Source organism: Balaenoptera acutorostrata, chromosome 20 (genome assembly GCF_949987535.1).
Source record: "Balaenoptera acutorostrata chromosome 20, mBalAcu1.1, whole genome shotgun sequence".
NCBI lineage: Eukaryota > Metazoa > Chordata > Mammalia > Artiodactyla > Balaenopteridae > Balaenoptera > Balaenoptera acutorostrata.
Genome location: NC_080083.1, coordinates 10,179,119 through 10,199,397, shown reverse-complemented (window position 1 = coordinate 10,199,397; position 20,279 = coordinate 10,179,119). Strand labels below are relative to the sequence as shown.

The 20,279-nt window shown below is 47.7% G+C and overlaps 4 protein-coding genes across 4 annotated transcripts; 2 read left to right on the top strand and 2 right to left on the bottom strand.

Moving 5' to 3' along the window:
- The first annotated feature begins 4,864 nt into the window (after nt 1-4,864).
- On the top strand, nt 4,865-5,548 carry C20H17orf114 (chromosome 20 C17orf114 homolog). Its single transcript, XM_057536447.1, has 2 exons — nt 4,865-4,937; nt 5,376-5,548. The coding sequence occupies exons 1-2, from the start codon at nt 4,865-4,867 to the stop codon at nt 5,546-5,548; spliced, it is 246 nt and encodes an 81-aa protein (XP_057392430.1).
- Nucleotides 5,549-7,133: 1,585 nt separating this feature from the next.
- PSMB6 (proteasome 20S subunit beta 6) lies at nt 7,134-9,163 on the bottom strand. Its single transcript, XM_007166497.3, has 6 exons — nt 9,017-9,163; nt 8,526-8,593; nt 8,066-8,197; nt 7,821-7,950; nt 7,478-7,622; nt 7,134-7,352 (listed from the first exon to the last, which is right to left on the bottom strand). Exons 1-6 carry the CDS (start codon nt 9,116-9,118, stop codon nt 7,210-7,212), a joined length of 720 nt encoding a protein of 239 aa, XP_007166559.1. The 5' UTR covers nt 9,119-9,163; the 3' UTR covers nt 7,134-7,209.
- A 5,302-nt stretch (nt 9,164-14,465) lies between these two features.
- Nucleotides 14,466-16,325, bottom strand: GLTPD2 (glycolipid transfer protein domain containing 2). The gene is made up of 4 exons (XM_007166494.3): nt 16,220-16,325; nt 16,049-16,113; nt 15,626-15,792; nt 14,466-15,526 (listed from the first exon to the last, which is right to left on the bottom strand). The coding sequence occupies exons 1-4, from the start codon at nt 16,323-16,325 to the stop codon at nt 15,010-15,012; spliced, it is 855 nt and encodes a 284-aa protein (XP_007166556.2). The 3' UTR covers nt 14,466-15,009.
- Nucleotides 16,326-18,620: 2,295 nt separating this feature from the next.
- Nucleotides 18,621-19,732, top strand: VMO1 (vitelline membrane outer layer 1 homolog). Its single transcript, XM_007166495.2, has 3 exons — nt 18,621-18,918; nt 18,997-19,112; nt 19,373-19,732. The coding sequence occupies exons 1-3, from the start codon at nt 18,733-18,735 to the stop codon at nt 19,668-19,670; spliced, it is 600 nt and encodes a 199-aa protein (XP_007166557.2). The 5' UTR covers nt 18,621-18,732; the 3' UTR covers nt 19,671-19,732.
- Nucleotides 19,733-20,279: the final 547 nt, after the last annotated feature.

Here is a 20,279-nt window from a genome sequence, read left to right as displayed (position 1 = left end):
TTTCTTTATCTCTTCTATATGGAAGAGTGGGTTGATGGATATTTCTTCATGGACATTTGGGTTGTTTCTAGTTTTTGCCTGCTGCGAATAAAGCTCCTATAAACATTCCTGGGTAAGTCTTTGTGTAGAAATATGTTTTCGTTTCTCTTGGGTAAATAGCTAGGAGTGGAGTTGCTCCATCATTTTAACTTTTTAATAAACTAGCCAAACTTGTTTGATCTCTAATTGCACACATTTATGTAGAGGCAGGGTGAAGAAAGTGACAAATAAAGGCTATTTTTAAATGGTCATTAAAAATCACTTTTTAAAAAATAGATCTTCATTGAAGTATAATTGTTTCACAATACTGTGTTAGTTTCTGTTGCACAACAAAGTGAATCAGCCATGTGCATACACATGTCCCCATATCCCCTCCCTCTTGAGCCTCCCTCCCATCTTCCCTATCCCACCCCTCTTTGTCATCGCAAAGCACTGAGCCGATCTCCCTGTGCTATGTGGCTGCTTCCCACTAGCTATCTATTTTACATTTGGTAGTGTATATATGTCCATGCCACTCTCTCACTTTGTCCCAGCTTACCCTTCCCCCTCCCTGTATCCTCAAGTCCATTCTCTAGTAGGTCTGCGTCTTTATTCTCGTCTTGCCCCTAGGTTCTTCATGACCATTTTTGTTTGTTTGTTTTTTAGATTCCATATATATGCGTTAGCATATGGTATTTGTTTTTCTCTTTCTGACTTACTTCACTCTGTATGACAGACGCTAGGTCTATCCACCTCACTACAAATAACTCAATTTCGTTCCTTTTTTTTGGCTGAGTAATATTCCATTGAATATATGTGCCACATCTTCTTTATCCATTCATCTGTTGATGGACACTTAGGTTGCTTCCATGTCCTGGCTATTGTAAATAGTGCTGCAATGAACATTGTGGTACATGTCTCTTTTTGAATTATGGTTTTCTCAGGGTATATGCCCAGTAGTGGGATTGCTGGGTCATATCGTAGTTCTATTTTTAGTTTTTTAAGGAACCTCCATACTGTTTTCCATAGTGGTTGTATCAATTTACATTCCCACCAATAGTGCAGGAAGGTTCCCTTTTCACCACACCCTTTGCAGCATTTATCATTTCTAGATTTTTTGATAATGACCATTCTGACCAGTGTGAGGTGATACCTCATTGTAGTTTTGATATACATTTCTCTAATAATTAGTGATGTTGAGCATCTTTTCATGTGCCTCTTGTCCATCTGTATGTCTTCTTTGGTGAAATGTCTATTTAGGTCTTACGCCCATTTTTTAACTGGATTATTTGTTTTTTTGATATTGAGCCACATGAGCTGTTTGTATATTTTGGAGATTAATCCTTTGTCTGTTGTTTCATTTGCAAATATTTTCTCCCATTCTGAGGGTCGTCTTTTTGTCTTGTTTATGGTTTCCTTTGCTGTGCAAAAGCTTTGAAGTTGAATTAAGTCCCATTTGTTTATTTTTGTTTTTATTTCCGTTACTCTAGGAGGTGGGTCAAAAATGATCTTGCTGTGGTTTATGTCAAAGAGTGTTTTTCCTATGTTTTCCTCTAAGAGTTTTATAGTGTCTGGTCTTACATTTAAGTCTTTAATCCATTTGCAGTTTATTTTTGGGTATGGTGTTAGGTAGTGTTCTAATTTCATTCTTTTACATGTAGCTGGCCAGTTTTCCCAGCACCACTTATTGAAAAGGCTGTCTTTTCTCCATTGTATGTTCTTGCTTCCTTTGTCGTAAATTAGGTGCCCATATGTGTGTGGGTTTATCTCTGGTCACTCTATCCTGTATCATTGGTCTATATTTCTGTTTTTGTGCCAGTACCATACTGTCTTGATTACTGTAGCTTTGTGATATAGTTTTAAGTCGGGGAGCCTGATTCCTCCAGCTCCGAAAAAGCACTTTTTAAATAAGTGAAATATTTTAAGATAGGGGGTAAAAGGAACTGCCAAACTGTTTTCCAAAATGGTTGTTCTGTTTTACATTTCCAAAATCTATGTATGATAATTCCATTTGTTCTGCAGCATGGCCAACATTTGATATTGTCTATCTTTTTAGTGTTAGCCATGCTAATAAGTGTAAAATAGTACATCATCATAGTTTTATTTGCATTTCTCTGATGACTAATGATGTTGACCATGTTTCATGTGCTTATTGACCATTTTTATATCTCTTTTTAAGTGTTCAGTTCTTTCACTGATTTTTTTAAAAACCATGTTATTTGTCTTATTATTGATTTATAAGAGTTCTTTATATATTTTGGATACAAATCCTTCATCAGATATATGTATTGCAAATATTTTCACCCAGAATGTGGCTTGTCTTTTTAAAATAATGGTGCCTTTTGGGAATTCCCTGTTGGTCCAGTAGAATTTGGCTCTTTCACTGCTGGGGCCCAGCCACTCAGCGTGGCCAAAATAAATAAATAAATAAAATAATGGTGCCTTTGGAAAAGCAGAGGTTTTTTATTTTGATTAATTTGTGGCCTCTAGACTATTACTCAGCAATAAAAATGAATAAAGTGTAAAATGGTACAGCCACCTTGGAAACAGTTTCAAAATGTTAAGCGTAGAGTTACCACATGGCCCAGCGATTCCACTCCTAAGTATATTCCAAAAAGGATTGAAAATGTATGCCCTCACAAAAACTTGTACATGAATGTCCATAGTAGTATTATTCAAATAGCGAAAAAGTAGACACAAACCAAAATGTCCATCAAGTAATGAATGGATAAACAAAATGTGGTGTATCCCTACCATGGAATATTATTCAGCCATAAAAAGGAATGATGTACTGATACATGCTACAACAGGGATGGACCTTGAAACATTATGCTAAGCGAAAGAAGCCAGACACAAAGGACCACATATTATATGATTCCATTACTATGAAATGTCCAGAATAAGTAAATCCAAAGAGACCATAGCTGGGACAGTAGCTGGGGAGAAGGACAGGGGAGTGACTGCTAATGGGTACCGGGTTTCTTCTGAGGGTGATGAGGTGGTTATAACATTAGTTGTGATGGTTGCACACCTCTGTGAATATAGTAAAAACCCACTGAATTGTAGACTTTAAAGGGTGAATTTTATGGCGCATGAATTATTTCTCAATAAAGTTGTTATTACAAAAAATACAAGCTGTTAATACATACAACACGGGTGAATTTCAAAACCATTATGCTGAAAGAAGCATACACAAAAGAGTAGTACTATATGATTCCATTAATATAAAGTTCTGGAACAGAAAAACCAATCTATAGTGATGGAAATCAGATCAGTAGTTGCCTGTGGCAGGGAGTGGGGAAAAAGAGGGACAGTAAAGGCCACACAGGGAACTTGGTGATGGAGATGTCCTATATCTTGATTCAGGTGGTGATTACATGGGTGTATGCACTTGTCAAAACTCATAGAACTGTACACTAAAATGTGTGCATTAAATTGTATGTAAATTTTTACTTCCATAAAGTTAATTTAAAAAACAGATTTTCCAATATAAAATAAAAATTAAATTTAAAAAGAAATAAAATAAAATAGCAGATTTCAGTCAGGCAGCATAGTCAGCAGTGCTTTCCAACCTCTCCCACATCATGATACCCTTAGGGAATGATAATATAGCTCTTGGAGGGCATTTAGAGTCCTTGGTTAGCATACTGTGGACCTGAGGGTCCCAGCCCGGGCTCTGGCTGCCCTACACCTGGCTGAGGACATCAATACCTGCCAGGAACATGCTTGGGAAGCTCAGTGTGGCAGTTAACAGAGTGGACTCTGGGGTCAGAGTGAAGAGGGTGAGGGAAAGTACTGCTCTTCTGGTAACTGCCTGTGTGACCTTGGGCAAGCTACCTAATCTCTCAGTGCCTCTGATTCCTCATCTCTGAAATCAGCATAATAATAACACTTACTTTAAAAGATCATTGACGTTAAAAACAAAAAGGGACTTCCCTGGTGGTCCAGTGGTTCAGACTCCCAATGCAGGGGGCATGGATTCGGTCCCTGGTCCGGGAACTAATATTCCACATGCTGCACGGCGTGGCCACAAAAAAAAAAAAAAAATCATTGACACTATCAAGTGAGATAACATGTAAAAGTCCCTAGAATCTACCTGGCACAGCATAATTAATCAATTACAACTATTTTCATAAAAGGGGTTGAGAGCTACTGGACCATTTGAGAACATAACATTTCCCTAACTAGTAAAGTTTCTTGTTCTAAAAAAATAAACTATTCTTTCAATTTTTTACATCTTGGGCATTCTAAATACAAATGAATCTCATTCTAAAATACAAATGAGGGACTTCCCTGGTGGTCCAGTGGCTAAGACTCCGCGCTCCCAATGCAGGGGGCCCGGGTTCAATCCCTGGTCAGAGAACTAGATCCCACAGGCCGCAACTAAAAGATCCCGCACGCGGCAACGACGATCCCACGTGCCGCAACTAAGACCCGGCGCAGCCAAATAAATAAATATTAACAAAATATAAAAGAATCCCCAGCAGGGTCCAGCCTGGCAACAAGTTGTCTGGCATTGCTGCGATGAATTTTCACTGCATCTGTCTGTGCCGGCACTTGTGTGTCTGTCTCTACCATGCCTCCCCTCCTAGTCTTCTCCTGCTTCTCCATGGGGATCAGAGACAACCCCAAAATTAAGGGGGCACAAAAGGATAGGTGTTTGAGTGGGGGATCCCCCACCCCTTCCCTCCTCCCTCTTCTCCCCCTTCCATCTCCTGGCACCTATAATCACCAGGCGGTCTGAGGCTGAGTGGTAGTTTTGCCCACAGTGGAGGGGCTTGGAAACCACACCCCTCCTAGGGCGCTCCTGGCCATTGTCAGCATCCCAGTCTCGTCCATTATTGAGATGGGTCTGAAGGGGGCATGGTGTTTCCCATGGTGTGGGTGCCAGAGACAGCGGGGGACTGAAAGAGGAGCAGGTATGGGGGAGACAGAGGAAAAGGTGGGCTGCCAGGCAGACAGACAAACTGCATCAGGGAGAAAGGTAAACGCTCAAATCAGGGAAGGGAAAAGGATAATCTGCCTCCTGTGCGGGAGGTGGATCTATCACTTTGCCACAGGATTGGCTAAACACTTTGCAGGGCCCAGTGCGAAATGGAGAAGTGGGACCCCCTTATTAAAAAATTTATTAAGAATTTCAAGACAGTGACAGCAGAGCATTACACCAAGCATGGGGGCCCTTCTGAGTGTGGCCCCGTGTCCAGTGCATAGGTCACGGGCCAGGGAAGCCAGCCCTGCTGCCAACGTCCCCTCTCCTCTCCCTGCTGATGCTAGCGACACTCAACCCCTAGGTTCCCTGGCCTCTTTCCTCCTCCTGACCCACAACTCCCTTCTTCCCCCTCCAATCTCCCTTTTAGGCCTGGATCCAGCTGCCCCTCCAGATCCAGATCCCAGCCCAGCTGTAGCCCCCATCGTGGCTGAGGGAGGGATACTGTCCCTCGGCTCTGGCGCCTACTTCAGCAGGAAAGCCCGTCTCTCCTTCCGCCACCAGCTGCATGACATAGCATCGGCCAATGACTCCACCATTTGAAGGGGACAACCAGGGGCTGAACTTCCAGGAGGCCTTGGCAACCTTCCTTCCCCGGCCTTCTCAGTCATCCCAGTGTCTGGCTCCCTCAGATCCCTCATGACCTTCTTATTAAATACACTGAGAATTGCCAGGTGTTGTGTGTATGTGCATATGTTTTGGAGAGGAGATAGGGACCACGACACCAGGGCTGTTATGGGGCTGAGGTGGGAAGTGCAGCGTGGGGTGGGAGTGAGGACGCAGGAGTGGGGAACAGGAGGCAGCTGATCTCATGCAGTGCCCAGGTGTGCCTAGCAGTAAGTAGGTTTGCTGAAGTCAAGCTTCAGAGTTGAGTGTGGTGAGAGCAGTTTGGAGCGGTTGCGGGGTAGGCAGGACAGCAGATGGGGCTAGGGAGCGTATTCGTTCCATGAATATCAAATGTCCACTCCCTGCCAGGCATTGAAAATATATCAGTGAATCAAGCACAAGGAGTTCTCTCTTCTCACTGAATTTGCTTTCTGGTAGGGGAGGCAGACAATAAATAAATAAGCATGGTAATAGGAGATAGCGGTAAGTACTGCTATGAAGAAAATTAAACAGGTAATGTGAGAGCGGGGTGGAGGAGGGTGGTGTTTCTTAAAATTCAGGTGGTCAGGAAAGGCCTTTCTGTTGAGGGATGTAGAGTTCTCAGGACTGTGGAGTACAAGCGAAAGAGGAATCAAAGATGCCTTGAGACTGGGAGGACCGGGAGAACAGGTTTTGCAGAAAATCAAAAGCTCTGCACTGGTTCTTTTGAGATACACATGTTTGGGGTGAGAGATCCTTCTTCACTTAATTCAGGAACTCACCACCTCCTTAGGAAGCCTCCTCTGTACCCCCCGAAATCCTCCAGGGTAGGATTATATTCTAGAACCAGGTTTTCAAATGTGGCTTCCACAGTTCCCTTATCCATAGACTGGAGAAATGTAGATTAGGGCAAGACTGTCGGTCACTGTCAATGAGCACTTGGCTGGAGTGGGGACCATCCTGCAGGGGCCAGAGCCCGCTCTCATTTCCTATCCGTGGGGCTGAAAGGTCACTTCCTATCACCTCCCCATGGGAATGGTGGCTTCTGGAGCCGACCCACAGCACTCCCAGTGGCCGCCCTCTCCCACTCAAGGTCAAACTTAAACTCCACGTGCACCAAGGTCCAACTTCCTCCCAAAAGCCAAAGAAGTCACACTGCTGCTTCTGACAAGATGAGGTGACAGAGGTGACTGTGAAGAGAGGGGACTGTGAGCCTGGGCCGGACATGTGGAGTCCTTCTGACTTTAGGGCCAGTAGCCTGCCAGGAGGCAGGAGGCAGGCTGAGGGGAGGTGACTCCAGTCTCTATCAGAATTCTGAGTTCCCCCTTAGGCTTAAACAGGGAGGGGAGTGGGCCATTTGCTGGGAGCCTCCACACCAGCCACACTAGTGTCACAAAGACCTGGATATGCTAACGAAAGTGTGGGGCATGATGGCCTGGAGAAGGGTCCCCTCCAGCTCCCTCAGGGCAGTGGTTTATACAAACAGAAATGGGCCAGAGGAGTTCAGGTTTGAGGTTAAGAAAAGAACCCCAAAGCACACAGATTCTCACTGACAAACTGTTTATTGAATTTTGTCATCAGTAGGGGGTGTCTCTTGTTGTATCTTAGAATCCTAGGATTCAGGGAGGTGGTAAAGTGGCAATGGTGAATTTGGGAATCTGGTCTCCCAAAAGTACCTGCCGCTCTACCCCTGATTCTGCAATGGCTGCCAGGCGGATCACCCCTCCGCTGGAGCCATCCCGCTCCATGGCCAAAGCAAGAGCTGTGGAGAGAAGAAGAAAGTTGGGATTGGAGTCAGATGCTGGGATCATGGCAAGTAAAGAGGAATGCTGACCTGGCTTGAGTATGGGGATTTATGCTCACAGACCCAGAAGCCGCAGTTCTCACCATTGGCAGTGAATCGCAGACATTCTTCCTTGGTCATGCCCTCCCGGTAGGTAGCATCGACATAGCCATAGATATAGGAACTCCCGGAGCCCCCGATGGCAAAGGACTGTCTTACCATCATACCCCCCATGGGTACCGAATACACCTGCCAGACGGAGGGAGAAGAGTGTCACCATTTGTACCCTCCCCACAACACACGTATGTTCGCCTGTCCACTGCAGAACTGGTCTGCGAAAAGTTAATAGTAAGTGATGTAGAGACTGGAAAGAGAAGTAGAAAACGCCTGCGGTGGGGAGAGAATGAAAGGCATGGTTCCAATGTTCTCGGGGTTGTGGTATCTGACCTGCCCCCCTTCTTGGGGGTCCCAGCCCGCAATGATGATTCCTGCCATCAGGTCCTCTCGGTATCGGTAACACATCTCCTTAAAGAGGCTGGCTGCCGTGTGTACTAGCGGAGGCTCATTCAGCTCAATGCTAGAAGGTGAAGGGAGTCATAGGGAAGGCAGTGTCAGGACCTGGGAGTCAGACTATTCAGCTCCTCAGGTCCCAACTCCTTTTAGATACTTGCTCCCCCCCTGCCCACAAGTACCTGTGGAAACCAAGCTGATAAGTGACTGCGTCAGCTACTGCCTGGGTATCTGCTGCTGAGCCTGAGCGGCAGCAAAAAATACGGTCGTGAATAGGGGTCAGCTTGTCAGTCACTCGATTGGCGATGTACGACCTGCAGGATAGCAGAATAGTGAGGGAAGGACCCCACCTGTCTCCCACTTTCATCTTTTACTATCCACTCCCTCAACAGGAATTTCAGTATTTCCTGTTAGTTCTCATCTAAACTGAAGCAGGCTGGAGAACAAACTTTTGCAAGAAGTTCACCAAAAGGTGAAGAGAACTACGAAGCAATAGAAGCTGGAACAAATCCTTATCTCCCGGGAGGGGAGAAACCTCCCTTCCCACAGTAGTCTATGGAGGGTAAGGATGGGCTGGCAGGCAAGGAAGGAAGGAAGGGAAAGATGGGGAGAAGACCTTTCACACATCTGTCCTGAGCTCACCCAGTGGTTGTTCTGGAGTCGGCTCCCAGAACCACGCCCCCATCAAATTGCACAGCCATGATAGTGGTCTGGAAAAAGAGGAGAAAGGGGTGAGTCTGGGCCTCTCCATATTCTCCAGCATACACAAACCTTAATGATCCGTCTATCCAATCCCTAGAGTATGAGAAAGTCCTGCGCCACCAACACATCGTCAAATCTCATGGGGTTCTCAATAACCCGCAGAATACCAGAAATCCAATCTTCAAGTTCCCAAAGGTCCACCCTGACCTTAAGCTTTCGTCCTGCAAGATTCCAGAACTCCACGCTTCAGCCTACCTTCTACCTCCTCCCACACCACTCCAGCGTCCTTAGGATACCTCCTCCCCTGCCTGAGCGCATCACACAGACCACCTCTCTTCCCCGCCCCTCCAGTTCTCCCAACCCACTCCAGCCTTATCTTTCCATCGCTTCAATCCTTGTGCATATCTCGTGAACCCCGAGTCCTTCCTCACCCCTGTTGAGACTTCCCGGTTTTCCCAGTCGGGGGTAATGGCCTCAGGTCCCCAGGCTGGTGCTGGGCGCGCTCCCCGAGCAGCTACTAAGGTGGCCGCCATCTTCCTCCTCCGGTACGGCCACAAAGCAACTGTCGTAAAGCGCTCCGTCACTCTCTTTAGTCGTGCTCTGAGGCCTTCTGGGGGCGAAGCTGCGCCACGGTTGACGGCAGAAAGGAAAAGAAATGTGTGGTGAACGTTCTTTGCGACCGTGAGAGCTTGATGGCAGCGTGGGTGGCAAACAAAGAAACAAAAAACAAAAAAGAAACAAACAGCTCCAAACCGTCTGGAAAAACTTCTTTCCTATCGGTGTACGCGGGACTGATATATCCGATCGGAGTTGCGATTCAAAGAGGCTTCAGGATAGACTTGAGCGTCTCCGATTTAGAATGACCGCACTATGTTTTCATTTCTCTTAGGTATATACTTAGGCGTATATACTAGGAGTGAAATTGTTGGGTCATTTAGTAACTTTTTAACATTTTAAGGAACTGACAGCTTTTCCACAGCAGCTGCCTCGTTTTACATTCTCACCAGCCATGAATGAGGATTCCGATTTCTCCACTTCCTAATTTTTGTGGTGCATTTTTAATTTTACCCATCCTAGTGGGTGTGAAGTGATATCTTGCGGGGTTGTTGTTGTTGTTGTTTTTGCTTTTCTCTGTGATGAGTGACATTGAACATATTTTCATGCGCTGATTGACCATTTGCATATCTTCTTTTGAAAAATATCTATTTAAGTCCTTTGCCTGTTTTAAAATTGGGTTATCTTTTTATTGTTGAGTTATGAGTGGGTTTTTTTCCCTTCACGAGCAAAGCATCAAACTTTTTCTTTTCTTTTTTTTTCTTTTGCTGCACCGCGCGGCTTGTGGGATCCTAGTTCCCCCACCAGGGACTAAACCCCGGGCCCCGGCAGTGAAAGCCCAGAATCCTAACCACTCGGTCACTAGGGAACTCCCTACATCAAACTTTTAAAAAAATTGAAGTATAGTTGATTTACAATATTGTGTATAGCAAAGTGATTAAGTTATATATATATATTTCCATTATAGGCTATTACAAGATATTGAGTATAGCTCCCTGTGCTATACAGTAAATCATTGTTGCTTATCTATTTTATGTGTAGTACTTTGCATCTGTTAACCCCATACTCCTAATTGTAAGAGTTCTTTTTATATTCTACATACTACACCTTTATCAGACATACAATTTGCAAATATGGACTGTCTTCTCACTTTCTTTTTAAATTAATTAATTTATTTATTTTCAGCTGCGTTGGGTCTTCATTGCTGCGTACGGGCTTTCTTTTTAGTGGCATCTTAGTTGCTCCGCGGCATGTGGGATTTTCCCAGACCAGGGCTCAAACCCGTGTCCCCTGCATTGGCAGGCCGATTCTAAACCACTGCACCACCAGGGAAGTCCCTGGAAGGGAGATTCTTAACCACTGGATCACCAGGGAAGTCCCAGATTTTGTATTTATTCTTGAGTCAGGTTTGCTAGTGTGTGTCTTTTTAGGAATTTGTCCATTTCATTTAGGTTATCTACTTTATTGGCCTACAATTGTTTATAGTATTTCCTTATAATACTTTTTATTTCTGTAAGATCGTTAGTAATGTTTCCTCTTTCTTCTTTTTTTTTTTTTTTGCAGGATCTCAGTCCCTGACCAAGGATTGAACCCGGGCCACAGAAGTGAAAGCCCAGAATCCTAACCACTAGGCCATCAGGGAACTCCCCCTCTTTCTTTCTTCTTTTTTTTTTTTTTTAATTAATTAATTAATTTATTTATTTATTGGCTGCATTGGGTCTTTGTTGCTGTGCGTGGGCTTTCTCTAGTTGTGGCGAGCGGGGGCTACTCTTCGTTGTGGTGTGCAGGCTTCTCATTGTGCCGCTTCTCTTTGTTGCAGAGCACAGGCTCTAGACACGCAGGCTGCAGTAGTCATGGCACGCGGGCACAGTAGTTGTGGCTTGCAGGCTCAGTAGTTGTGGCTCGCGGGCTCTACAGTGCAGGCTCAGTAGTTGTGGCACTCGGGCCTAGTTGCTCTGCGGCATGTGGGATCTTCCTGGACCAGGGCTCGAACCTGTGTCCCCTGCATTGGCAAGCGGATTCTTAACCACTGAGCTACCAGGGAAGTCCCTCATTTTTTCTTTAATACTCTTTTGTATTTTCTTCTATAAATACTTTTTTTTTTTTTTTTTGGCTGCATTGGGTCTTCATTGCTGCGTGCGTGCTTTCTCTAGTTGTGGGGAGCAGGGACTACTCTTCATTGTGGTGTGTGGGCTTCTCACTGCGGTGGCTTCTCTTGTTGTGGAGCACAGGCTTTAGGCGCACAGGCTTCAGTAGTGGCAGCATACAGGCTCAGTAGTTGTGGCGCACGGGCTCTAGAGCGCAGGCTCAGTAGTTGTGGCGCACGGGCTCTAGAGCGCAGGCTCAGTAGTTGTGGCGCACGGGCTTCGTTGCTCCACAGCATCCCCTCTTTCATTTTTGATTTTAATAATTTGAGTCTTCTCTCTTTTTTTCTTGGTCAGTCTAGCTAAAGGTTCGTCGGTCTTAGTGGTCTTTTCAAAGAGCCAACTTTTGTTTTAGTTGATTCTATTGTTTTTCTGTTTTCTATTTCATTTATTTACACCCTAATCTTTATTATTTCCTTCCTTCTGCTTTCTTTATATTTAGTTTGCTCTCCTTTTTCTTTTCTTTTCTTTTCTTTTCTTTTCTTTTCTTTTCTTTTCAGCTGTGACACGTGGCTTGCAGGATCTTAGTTCCCCAAGCAAGGATTGAACCCAGGCCCCATGCAGTGGAAGCAGGGAGTCCTAACCACTGAACTGCCAGGGAATTCCCTGCTTTTCTTTTTCTAGTTTATTAAGGTAGAAGGTTAAGCTGTTGATTTGAGATCTTTCTTCATTTTTAATATAGGCATTCATAGCTACACATTTCCTTCTGAGCACTGCTTATGCTGCATCCCAAGTTTTGGTATGTTTTGTTTTCATTTTCACTAACCTCAAAATATTTTCCCTGTGATTTCTTCTTTGACCCAGTGGTTGGTTAGGAGTGTGTTTTTTACTTTCCACATACTTGTGAATTTCCCAAATTCCCTTTTGCTATTGATTTCTAATTTCACTCCAGTTTAGTTGGAGAATATTTTGTGACTTCAACCTTTTTAAATTAATTGAGACTTTTTTGTGGCCTACCCTATGGTCCATCCTGGAGAATGTTGCATGTGCACTTGAGAAGAATGTGTATTTTGCTGTTACTGTGTGGAGTAGTCCTCCTATGAACCTGCCATACTATTTCTACATACTGCAGCTGGAGCTGGTGCTTTTTTTTTTTTTTTAATATTTATTTATTTATTTATTCGCCACATCGGGTCTTAGTTGTGGCACATAGGATCTTTCGTTGTGGTGCATGGTCTTCTCTCTAATTGTGGTGTGCAGGCTCCAGAATGCGTGGGTTCCAGAGCACGGGGGCTCCTTAGTTGTGGCGGGTGGGCTCTGTAGTTGCAGCACATGGGCTTAGTTGCTCTGCAGCATGTGGGATCTTAGTTCGCTGACCAGGGATTGAACCAGCGTCCCCTGCATTGCAAGATGGATTCTTAACTCACTGGACCACCAGAGAGTCCCTGGAGCTGGTGTTTTGAATTGAAAATATGATCCAGACAATCCCCCACTTAAAATTAACTCTCAAGATAAAGTCCTATCTCTATAACATAGTTTATAAGGCCCTTCATGTACTCGCTCCTGCCCACCTGTCTGGAATCACATCTCTTATTTACTTCTAAATTTTTTATTGTAATAAAATATAAATAACATAAAATTTAGCATTTTAACCATTTTTGGTGTACAATTCAGTAGCATGAAGTACATTTACTTTGTTGTGCAATCCCCTCTTTTCTTTTTGACACTCTTGTCTCCAGCCATGTGAACTATTTTTATTGCTCATACATTCATTCAACAAAAGCTGTTGAATGTCTACTAGGTGCCAGGCACAGTTTGAGGTACTGGAAGTACATCAGGGAACAAAGTAGACAGAAATTCCTAGCCCCATGGAACTTACATGTATTAAGGGAGACAAAAAAATAAGTACAATATACAGCATGTTAAATAGTGAATCATACTAAGAAGAAAAAGCAAGGAAGGGAGATAGGACAATGTGTGTGTGTGTGTGTGTGTGTGTGTTGAAATTTTAGAAAGAATAATCCGGGAAGGTCTCACTGGAGAGACAGTTAAATAAAGACCAGAAGGAAGGAGGGAAGTCATTTGTATATTTTGCGGTAAAGCATTCTGGACAGAGGGAAGAGCAAGTGCAAAGTCAGGATCATGCCTGACATATTCAATGAATACTGACGAGGCCAGTTTGGCTAGTGCAATCAGATCATATAGGGCCTTTGAGAAGCTTTTCATCATTCTTAACTGAAAATATGATCCAGAAAATTTCCTGCAATAGGAAGCCATTGGAAAGTTTTGAGCAGGGAAGTGACATGATATGCTTTACATTTTAAAGATCACTTTGGCTGCTCTATTGAAAATACACTGTAGGGACGCAAAGTATGGGAGAGAGAAACAATTAGGAGGCTATTGCAATAATCCAGGTGATAGATGAAGTTGACTTGACAAGGTTGGTAGCAGTGAAGATAGTGAGAAATAGATTCTGACTGCTTGGAGGTGGGTATGATGAAAGAGAAACCGAAGAGTCAGGATGACTGCAAGGGTTTTGGCTTAAGGACCTGGAAGAATGGAATTGTCGTTTACTGAGCTAGCGAGGACTGTGGAGTATTTTGGGAGGAGAGAATATTGGAAGCTCAGTTTTGGACTTGTTAAGTTTGCTATCTCTAGTTGAAATCCAAGTGGAGATGTGGAATAAGGAAGTGATATATAGTATTCTGGAGTCCAGGGAAAAGTGGGTTGGAGTTATAATTTGGGAATTATCAGTGTGTAACTTTGTTTACAATAGTGGGAGTGGAGTCATTTAATAAACATACATTACTGAGCTGAGCACCTGCTTGGCGTGAGGCAAGACGCACAGGTTTTAGCCTTGGGTAGTTGACAGGAAAGGGTGTCATTTACTGAGATAGGAAACACAAGAAGAGGTGCAGTTCTGGGAGGTGACTGGATTCACCTTGGATGTGTTGCATTTGTGGCGTCTGTGGAGGTGTCCAGGAAAGACACCTGGGGCTGGAGCTTTCTGGGGGCTGGAGCTCAGGGGACAGGTCTGGTCTGGAGACTTGGCATGTAGTTGGCAACTGAAGCTGTAGGAGTGGTTGACATAGGCCAGGAGTAGCGTGAGTCTCTCAGCAGCCGGAAACAGGGATGACACATCTTCCCACGTCTATTGTTTCCTGTTTCCCTTAAGCACCTGCTGTCATCACACAAAACGCCCTAAATCGACGGCTACCAAAGAATACTTTTTAAAAAATAAATTTATTTATTTATTTTAGGCTGCGTTGGGTCTTCGTTGCTGTGCACGGGCTTTTCTCTACTTGCGGCGAGCAGGGGCTACTCTTCCTTGCAGTGCAGGATTCTCACTGCGGTGGCTTCTCTTGTTGCCGAGCAAGGGCTCTAGGCCTGTGGGCTCAGTAGTTGTGGTTCGCTGCTCTAGAGCACAGTCTCAGTAGTTGTGACTCACGGGCTTAGTTGCTCCGCTGCATGTGGGATCTTCCCGGACCAGGGCTCAAACCCGGGTCCCCTGCATTGGCAGGCGGATTCTCAACCACTGCCACCAGGGAAGTCCCAAAGAATACTTTTTATTTCCCACAGCTCCTCCCTTTTCCCGGAGATTGCGGATAGAGGCAGGGTCTAAAAACCCCACCCCTATCGAGGTGAGCCTCCAGGGGTGGTGACGTCACCAAGGAGGCGGGGTATATGGCGACCACGCCCCCGGCACCAGGAGGCGGGGCCAAGGGCTCAACCTGGAGCTGCACCGACCCCTCCCCAGGGCGCTTCCTTCCTCCGGCCAGTAGGCGTCAGGCCAGCTCGAGCAGGCCGCCTTCGGCCAGCAAGCTCTGAGTACGGTTGTAGACGTCCTCTAGGGTGCCCGCGGCCCGGACCAGCGCGTTCCGCGCCTCCGCCTCTTTGGAACCAGGACACGCCAGCTCGAGCAAGCGGCCGCGACCCGGGAAGGCGAGGAATGCGAGGTGGGCGGCCTGACGGACGAACCAGGGGTGGTGCGGAGCCAGGGCCGTGCCGTAGGCGTCGCTGCACTGAGCGCCAGCGTCCGGGCCTCCGAGCATCCCGGTCGCCACCCGGTGGAGGCAGAGCTGGGACCAGCGTAGCGCACGGTGCAGCAAGAGCATCGTCAGTGAGCCCGGGCACCCGGCCGGGAGTCGTGGGGCGATTCCGGGCCGCTCCCACGCCACCATGGTCGCCAGCGACGTGTAGTGCGCGGCCTCTGGGCCGTGCACCAGAGCCTCGAGGGCTGTCACTTTGGCGGAGGCCTCGCTTGTGGCGAAGGCGAAGATGGAGCCGAGGGGAGCTAGGAACCTGTGTGTGTGATGGTGGGAAGGGTAGGAAGGTTTGAGAGAGGGCGATGGAGGCACAGAGAGGCGGGGACTGGATGGGGTCGGGGGAGAGACCACTCACCGGACTAGCTCCCTCCATCCTGCCAGGTACAGCGACAACTCCACATCCCTTTCCGGGTTCAGACTGGCGCGGAACGGCCTCATCATGCGGCCCAGCATCCCCTGAGGGCCCAGACACTGAGGCTCTTCCCGTTCCGGGGCCTCCAAGGGTCCCGACTGTTGCCGGACCTGGGGGTGAGATAGGAGGGGAAAGGAGTGGGAGCAGAACCCCTAGCTTGCTGGGTTCACCAAGCAGCCCAGTTGGGCTCTGAAGAAATTATTCCTAAGATCTAGATGGTGTCCCTCTTGCTGTATTCTCAGCTTCTGACGGGAGAAGGGAGAGGAGGAGGAGGGTCTGCCCTTCATCAGATCCTCGACCTGGTCCACTTACCCCTGCCCAGAGTCCTACCTGGAGCTCCCAGTCCCAGCCCTTCCGGGAGCATACCTGGAAAGAAGGCGGTTCCCTGGCAATGCAGGACTGGGCCCCAGGTTTGCAGCCTGAGAGGGCACCTGAGGGAAGTGAAACAGAGCAGCGAGGGCTTGAGGAGAGACCTTAGGTCTCAAGGGCCTGGATTCCCCGGTTCCTCCCAGAGCAGGTGAGGGAAGGGGTACTCACGGAGGCTCCGAGCCCAGAGATAAACAAGCAGTAGTGTGAAGATAGCAAGAGGAATCGCACTGCGCAACCAGCGCCGAGGGACCGGCTGAGGCAGTGGGACCCGCATGGCTGCTGCAGGGACCGCCGCCCCCTCACCAGCCCCTGCCAGGCCTTGTCCCTTCGCCTCCAGGAGGGGAGAGAAGCCGCAGTGCCTGAGGCGCAAAGGGTTAATAATTAACCTACTAAGTCCCCCTCCCCTGTGTCCTTTGCCCCAGAGGGCAGCATCTGAGGAGAGAGGGACTGGATGAAGAGGATTTGGGGGTTCGGTAGCAGTGACACGTCGCTACATTTCCCTTCCCTGTAAGACCAGGTTGTAGTACGAGGAAGCCTGGGTATTGTGAGGAGAGGCTGAGGTCAGAACCAGTTCCCCCACTGAGCAATGGTGGACCCTAAGTTGACTCTGGGCCTGAGTTCCCTCCACTGTACATTGAGGATAATAATATGTTCTTTTGCAGGCTTCATGTGAGGATTAAATGATATCACATGTGCAAACACTGTAAATGGAAAAGCTTACCACAATTGCTCCATAAATCTTACCTTTTAAGTTCAAGCATGGAGCACCTGGGATTCAGAGAACACCCACTTCTAAATTCTCTATCCTGTCCCCAGGGGACCTTATCTTATTATTATTATTTTTTTTATTTTATAAATTTATTTATTTATTTTTGGCTGCGTTGGGTCTTCGTTGCCGCGCGCGGGCTTTCTCTAGTTGCGGTGAGCCGGTGCTACTCTTCGTTGCGGCGTGCGGGCTTCTCATTGCGGTGGCTTCTCGTTGCGGAGCATGGGCTCTCGGTGCACGAGCTTCAGTAGTTGTGGCTCTCGGGCTCTGGAGCGCAGGCTCAGTAGTTGTGGCACATGGGCTTAGTTGCTCCGTGGCATGTGGGTTCTTCCCGGACCGGGGCTCAAACCCGTGTCCCCTGCATTGGCAGGTGGATTCTCAACCACTGTGCCACCAGGGAAGCCCAGGGGACCTTTTTTTTAAAAAAAATTTATTATTATTATTATTTTTAAAATTAATTAATTAATTTATTTTTGTCTGCGTTGGGTCTTCGTTTCTGTGCGAGGGCTTTCTCTAGTTGTGGCAAGCGGGGGCCACTCTTCATCGCGGTGCGCGCGCGGGCCTCTCACTATCACGGCCTCTCTTGTTGCGGAGCACAGGCTCCAGACGCGCAGGCTCAGTAGTTGTGGCTCACGGGCCTAGTCGCTCCGCGGCAGACCAGGGCTCGAACCCGTGTCCCCTACATTAGCAGGCAGATTCTCAACCACTGTGCCACCAGGGAAGCCCCCCAGGGGACTTTATCTTAATCTGCATGCCTGAGGTCTCAATTATATAGTTTAGGCTGTCACCTTTTACATTTTTGTAGTTTACTTTTTTTAATCTCCAGATTGATTCCTCAATCATTCATCAAACCAACCTTTATTAAACACCTCCACATGCCAGGCCCTGTACTAGGCTCCATGAAGACAAATGTGCCTTCACAGAGCTCAGGGTCCATTGGAGAATTTATCATCTGTCTCCCCCACTGGAATGTGAGCTCTGATGAAGACAGGGGCCTTTTCTTGGTGGCTGCTCTATTTAGCGTTTAGAATATTGCCTGGGCCAAACAAAACACATTATTTCTAAATAAGTATATATTGAATAGACAAAGGAATGTGTATGAAGGGCAGGCAAATCAGGGGTGGTACTCCCCATAGCAAATTTGTTTGTTGTTTTTTTTTTAAATTAGGAGTCCCCCTGGTGGTCACAGGGGGAAAAACATTGAGGGAAAGGCTACAGGAAGCAATGGAAGAAATAGCGTCTCCTGTTCTCAGTTCCCTGTCCATAAACTTTTTAAAACTGTTCCTGTCTCTGTGTACATTTTCTTTTGAGGGGAAGGGGTGTCCCAGATTCTCAAGGCGTCGGGTCCCCAATCACTCACAAGATGCTTCCCAGCTCCCACAGTTCATGGATTCTTGCCCTGTCTCACTCCGATGCTCCCTCACATCCTGGAGGTCCCTGGGGTCCCTGTCCAGTGGGATTCTGGAACCATCACTTCCATCCCTAGCCGTGGGTTCCCCATTTCCTAGTGTTGGAATGTTCCCTGGCTTGCTGACTGTGACCTTAGGCAAGTCGCTTGCAATTTCGCAGCCCTATTTCCCTCACTGGCAGAATAGGAATGGTAATTCTCACCTCCTAAAATTGTTGTGTGGATTAAATAAAACATGCCAGCAAAACGCTAACCATGATTCGTGGCCTATAGTCTGTAAACGTTCGGTAGGTTGGTGGTTATTTAAACCCGTGGGTTCTTGCTGCCCCTCCTCCTCTGGCGCTGGGAGCGTCAGTCTCCCTGAGCTGAGAAACAAGTTTGTAGGCTTCCGGAACGGATTGGTTTTGAGTGTCACTTAATTCAGGTGGCCCTTCCGCAATCGGAGCCCTCTTAGGGCAAAGGTGGTATACACCTGCACAAAGGGCCCGGGCTCACAGAGGCTGCGGGATGGAGCAGGGCGCGGGAGCCAAGCTGCTTCTGCTGCTGTGGGCGACGTGCTTCGGGCGTGCAAGAGCAGATGCGTTGAGCGGCTACACATTGGTCATCGAGGTGACCAACGGGGGCCCCTGGGGCGACTGGGCCTGGCCAGAGATGTGTCCTGACGGATTCTTCGCCAGCGGGTTCTCGCTCAAGGTAGGGGCTCAGGCCTAGGTCTCAGTGGGGACCCCAAGCAGAGGATGGCAGTCTTCTGACTCGTCCTCCGCCGCCCAGGTGGAGCCCCCCCAAGGCATTCCTGGCGACGACACGGCTCTGAACGGAATCCGGCTGCACTGCGCGCGCGGGAATGCGGAGCTCAACACGCACGTGGTGGAGTCCCAGTCTGGAAGGTGGGGGGCAGGGGCCGAGGATCCCCTAGGGTCGGGGTATGCCCCTTGCTCTCCGTTACGCACATCCCGTACTGACAGGCAGGTTCCTCCAGAGCTGTGGGGAGGTTTAGACCTGGGAAGCGGGTGGGAGACTCCCAGCTCCGCACCTCGGTGGAGGTCAGGTGACTGTTGAACCTGGCTGGGAAGCCCCGAGGCCTGGGTCCGGCTGGAGGTGGGTAGGGGGCGCCCGCGCAGACCGCGCGTCTCTGCTTCCCTCGCAGGTGGGGCGCGTGGAGTGAGCCGCTGTGGTGTCCCGGCAGCGGCTTCCTGGTGGCTTTCTCGCTTCGCGTGGAGGCACCCGTGACCCCCGGGGACAACACGGCTGCGAACAACGTGCGCTTCCGCTGCTCCGACAGCACGGTGTTGCAGGGGCCCGGTCTGTCCTGGGGAGACTTTGGAGACTGGAGTGAGCCTTGCCCTAAAGGAGTGTGCGGCTTGCAGACCAAGATCGAGCAGCCTAGAGGCCTCCGCGATGACACCGCTGTTAACGACGCGCGCTTTTTCTGCTGTCGCAGTTAACACCATCGCCGCCCTCTCCCAGCCCAAGCCTAGTCCCACCTCCGCTATTAAAGCTTCTCTGTCTTGGCTTTGGTCTCGCTTGTTTTAGGGGTGGGAAACTGCGTAGCCCCATCTTCCTCCTAACCTAGCATTGGGCCAGGCCCAATTAGGATTTCGTCTCAGGAGTCCATGGCAAGCTACTGAAAGTTACCGACCCATAGTTCAGAAAAGACACACTTAAACAGAATTTTGCGTGCAAGTTAAGGAAGTCCCTGCCTTTCTGTGAGCCTCTGCAGACACATCGTACCCATTAAGAGACCAGGTTGTTTCCTTTCTGAACCACCAGTGACCCCAGATCAAGAAACTTCTACCAAATTAGGAGGTGACAATGCTATATCGTCTTAAGGTTTCATTTTCTAGAACTTAGGAGGCTAACATGTCTTTTCCATAGTTTTCCTCCCCGCCCTCCCCCCGGCAAAACTCAAACAGTGGCTTTTCTGTATGCTGAGTCCAATTGAGGGTCTTTGTCCTTCCTGCCCTCTCTGCCTGGAATCCCCCAACTGTCCAGATGGTTAGCCCATCCACCAGATTTCAGCTCCAATTTCTCTTTCTTGGACTTTATCTTATTAA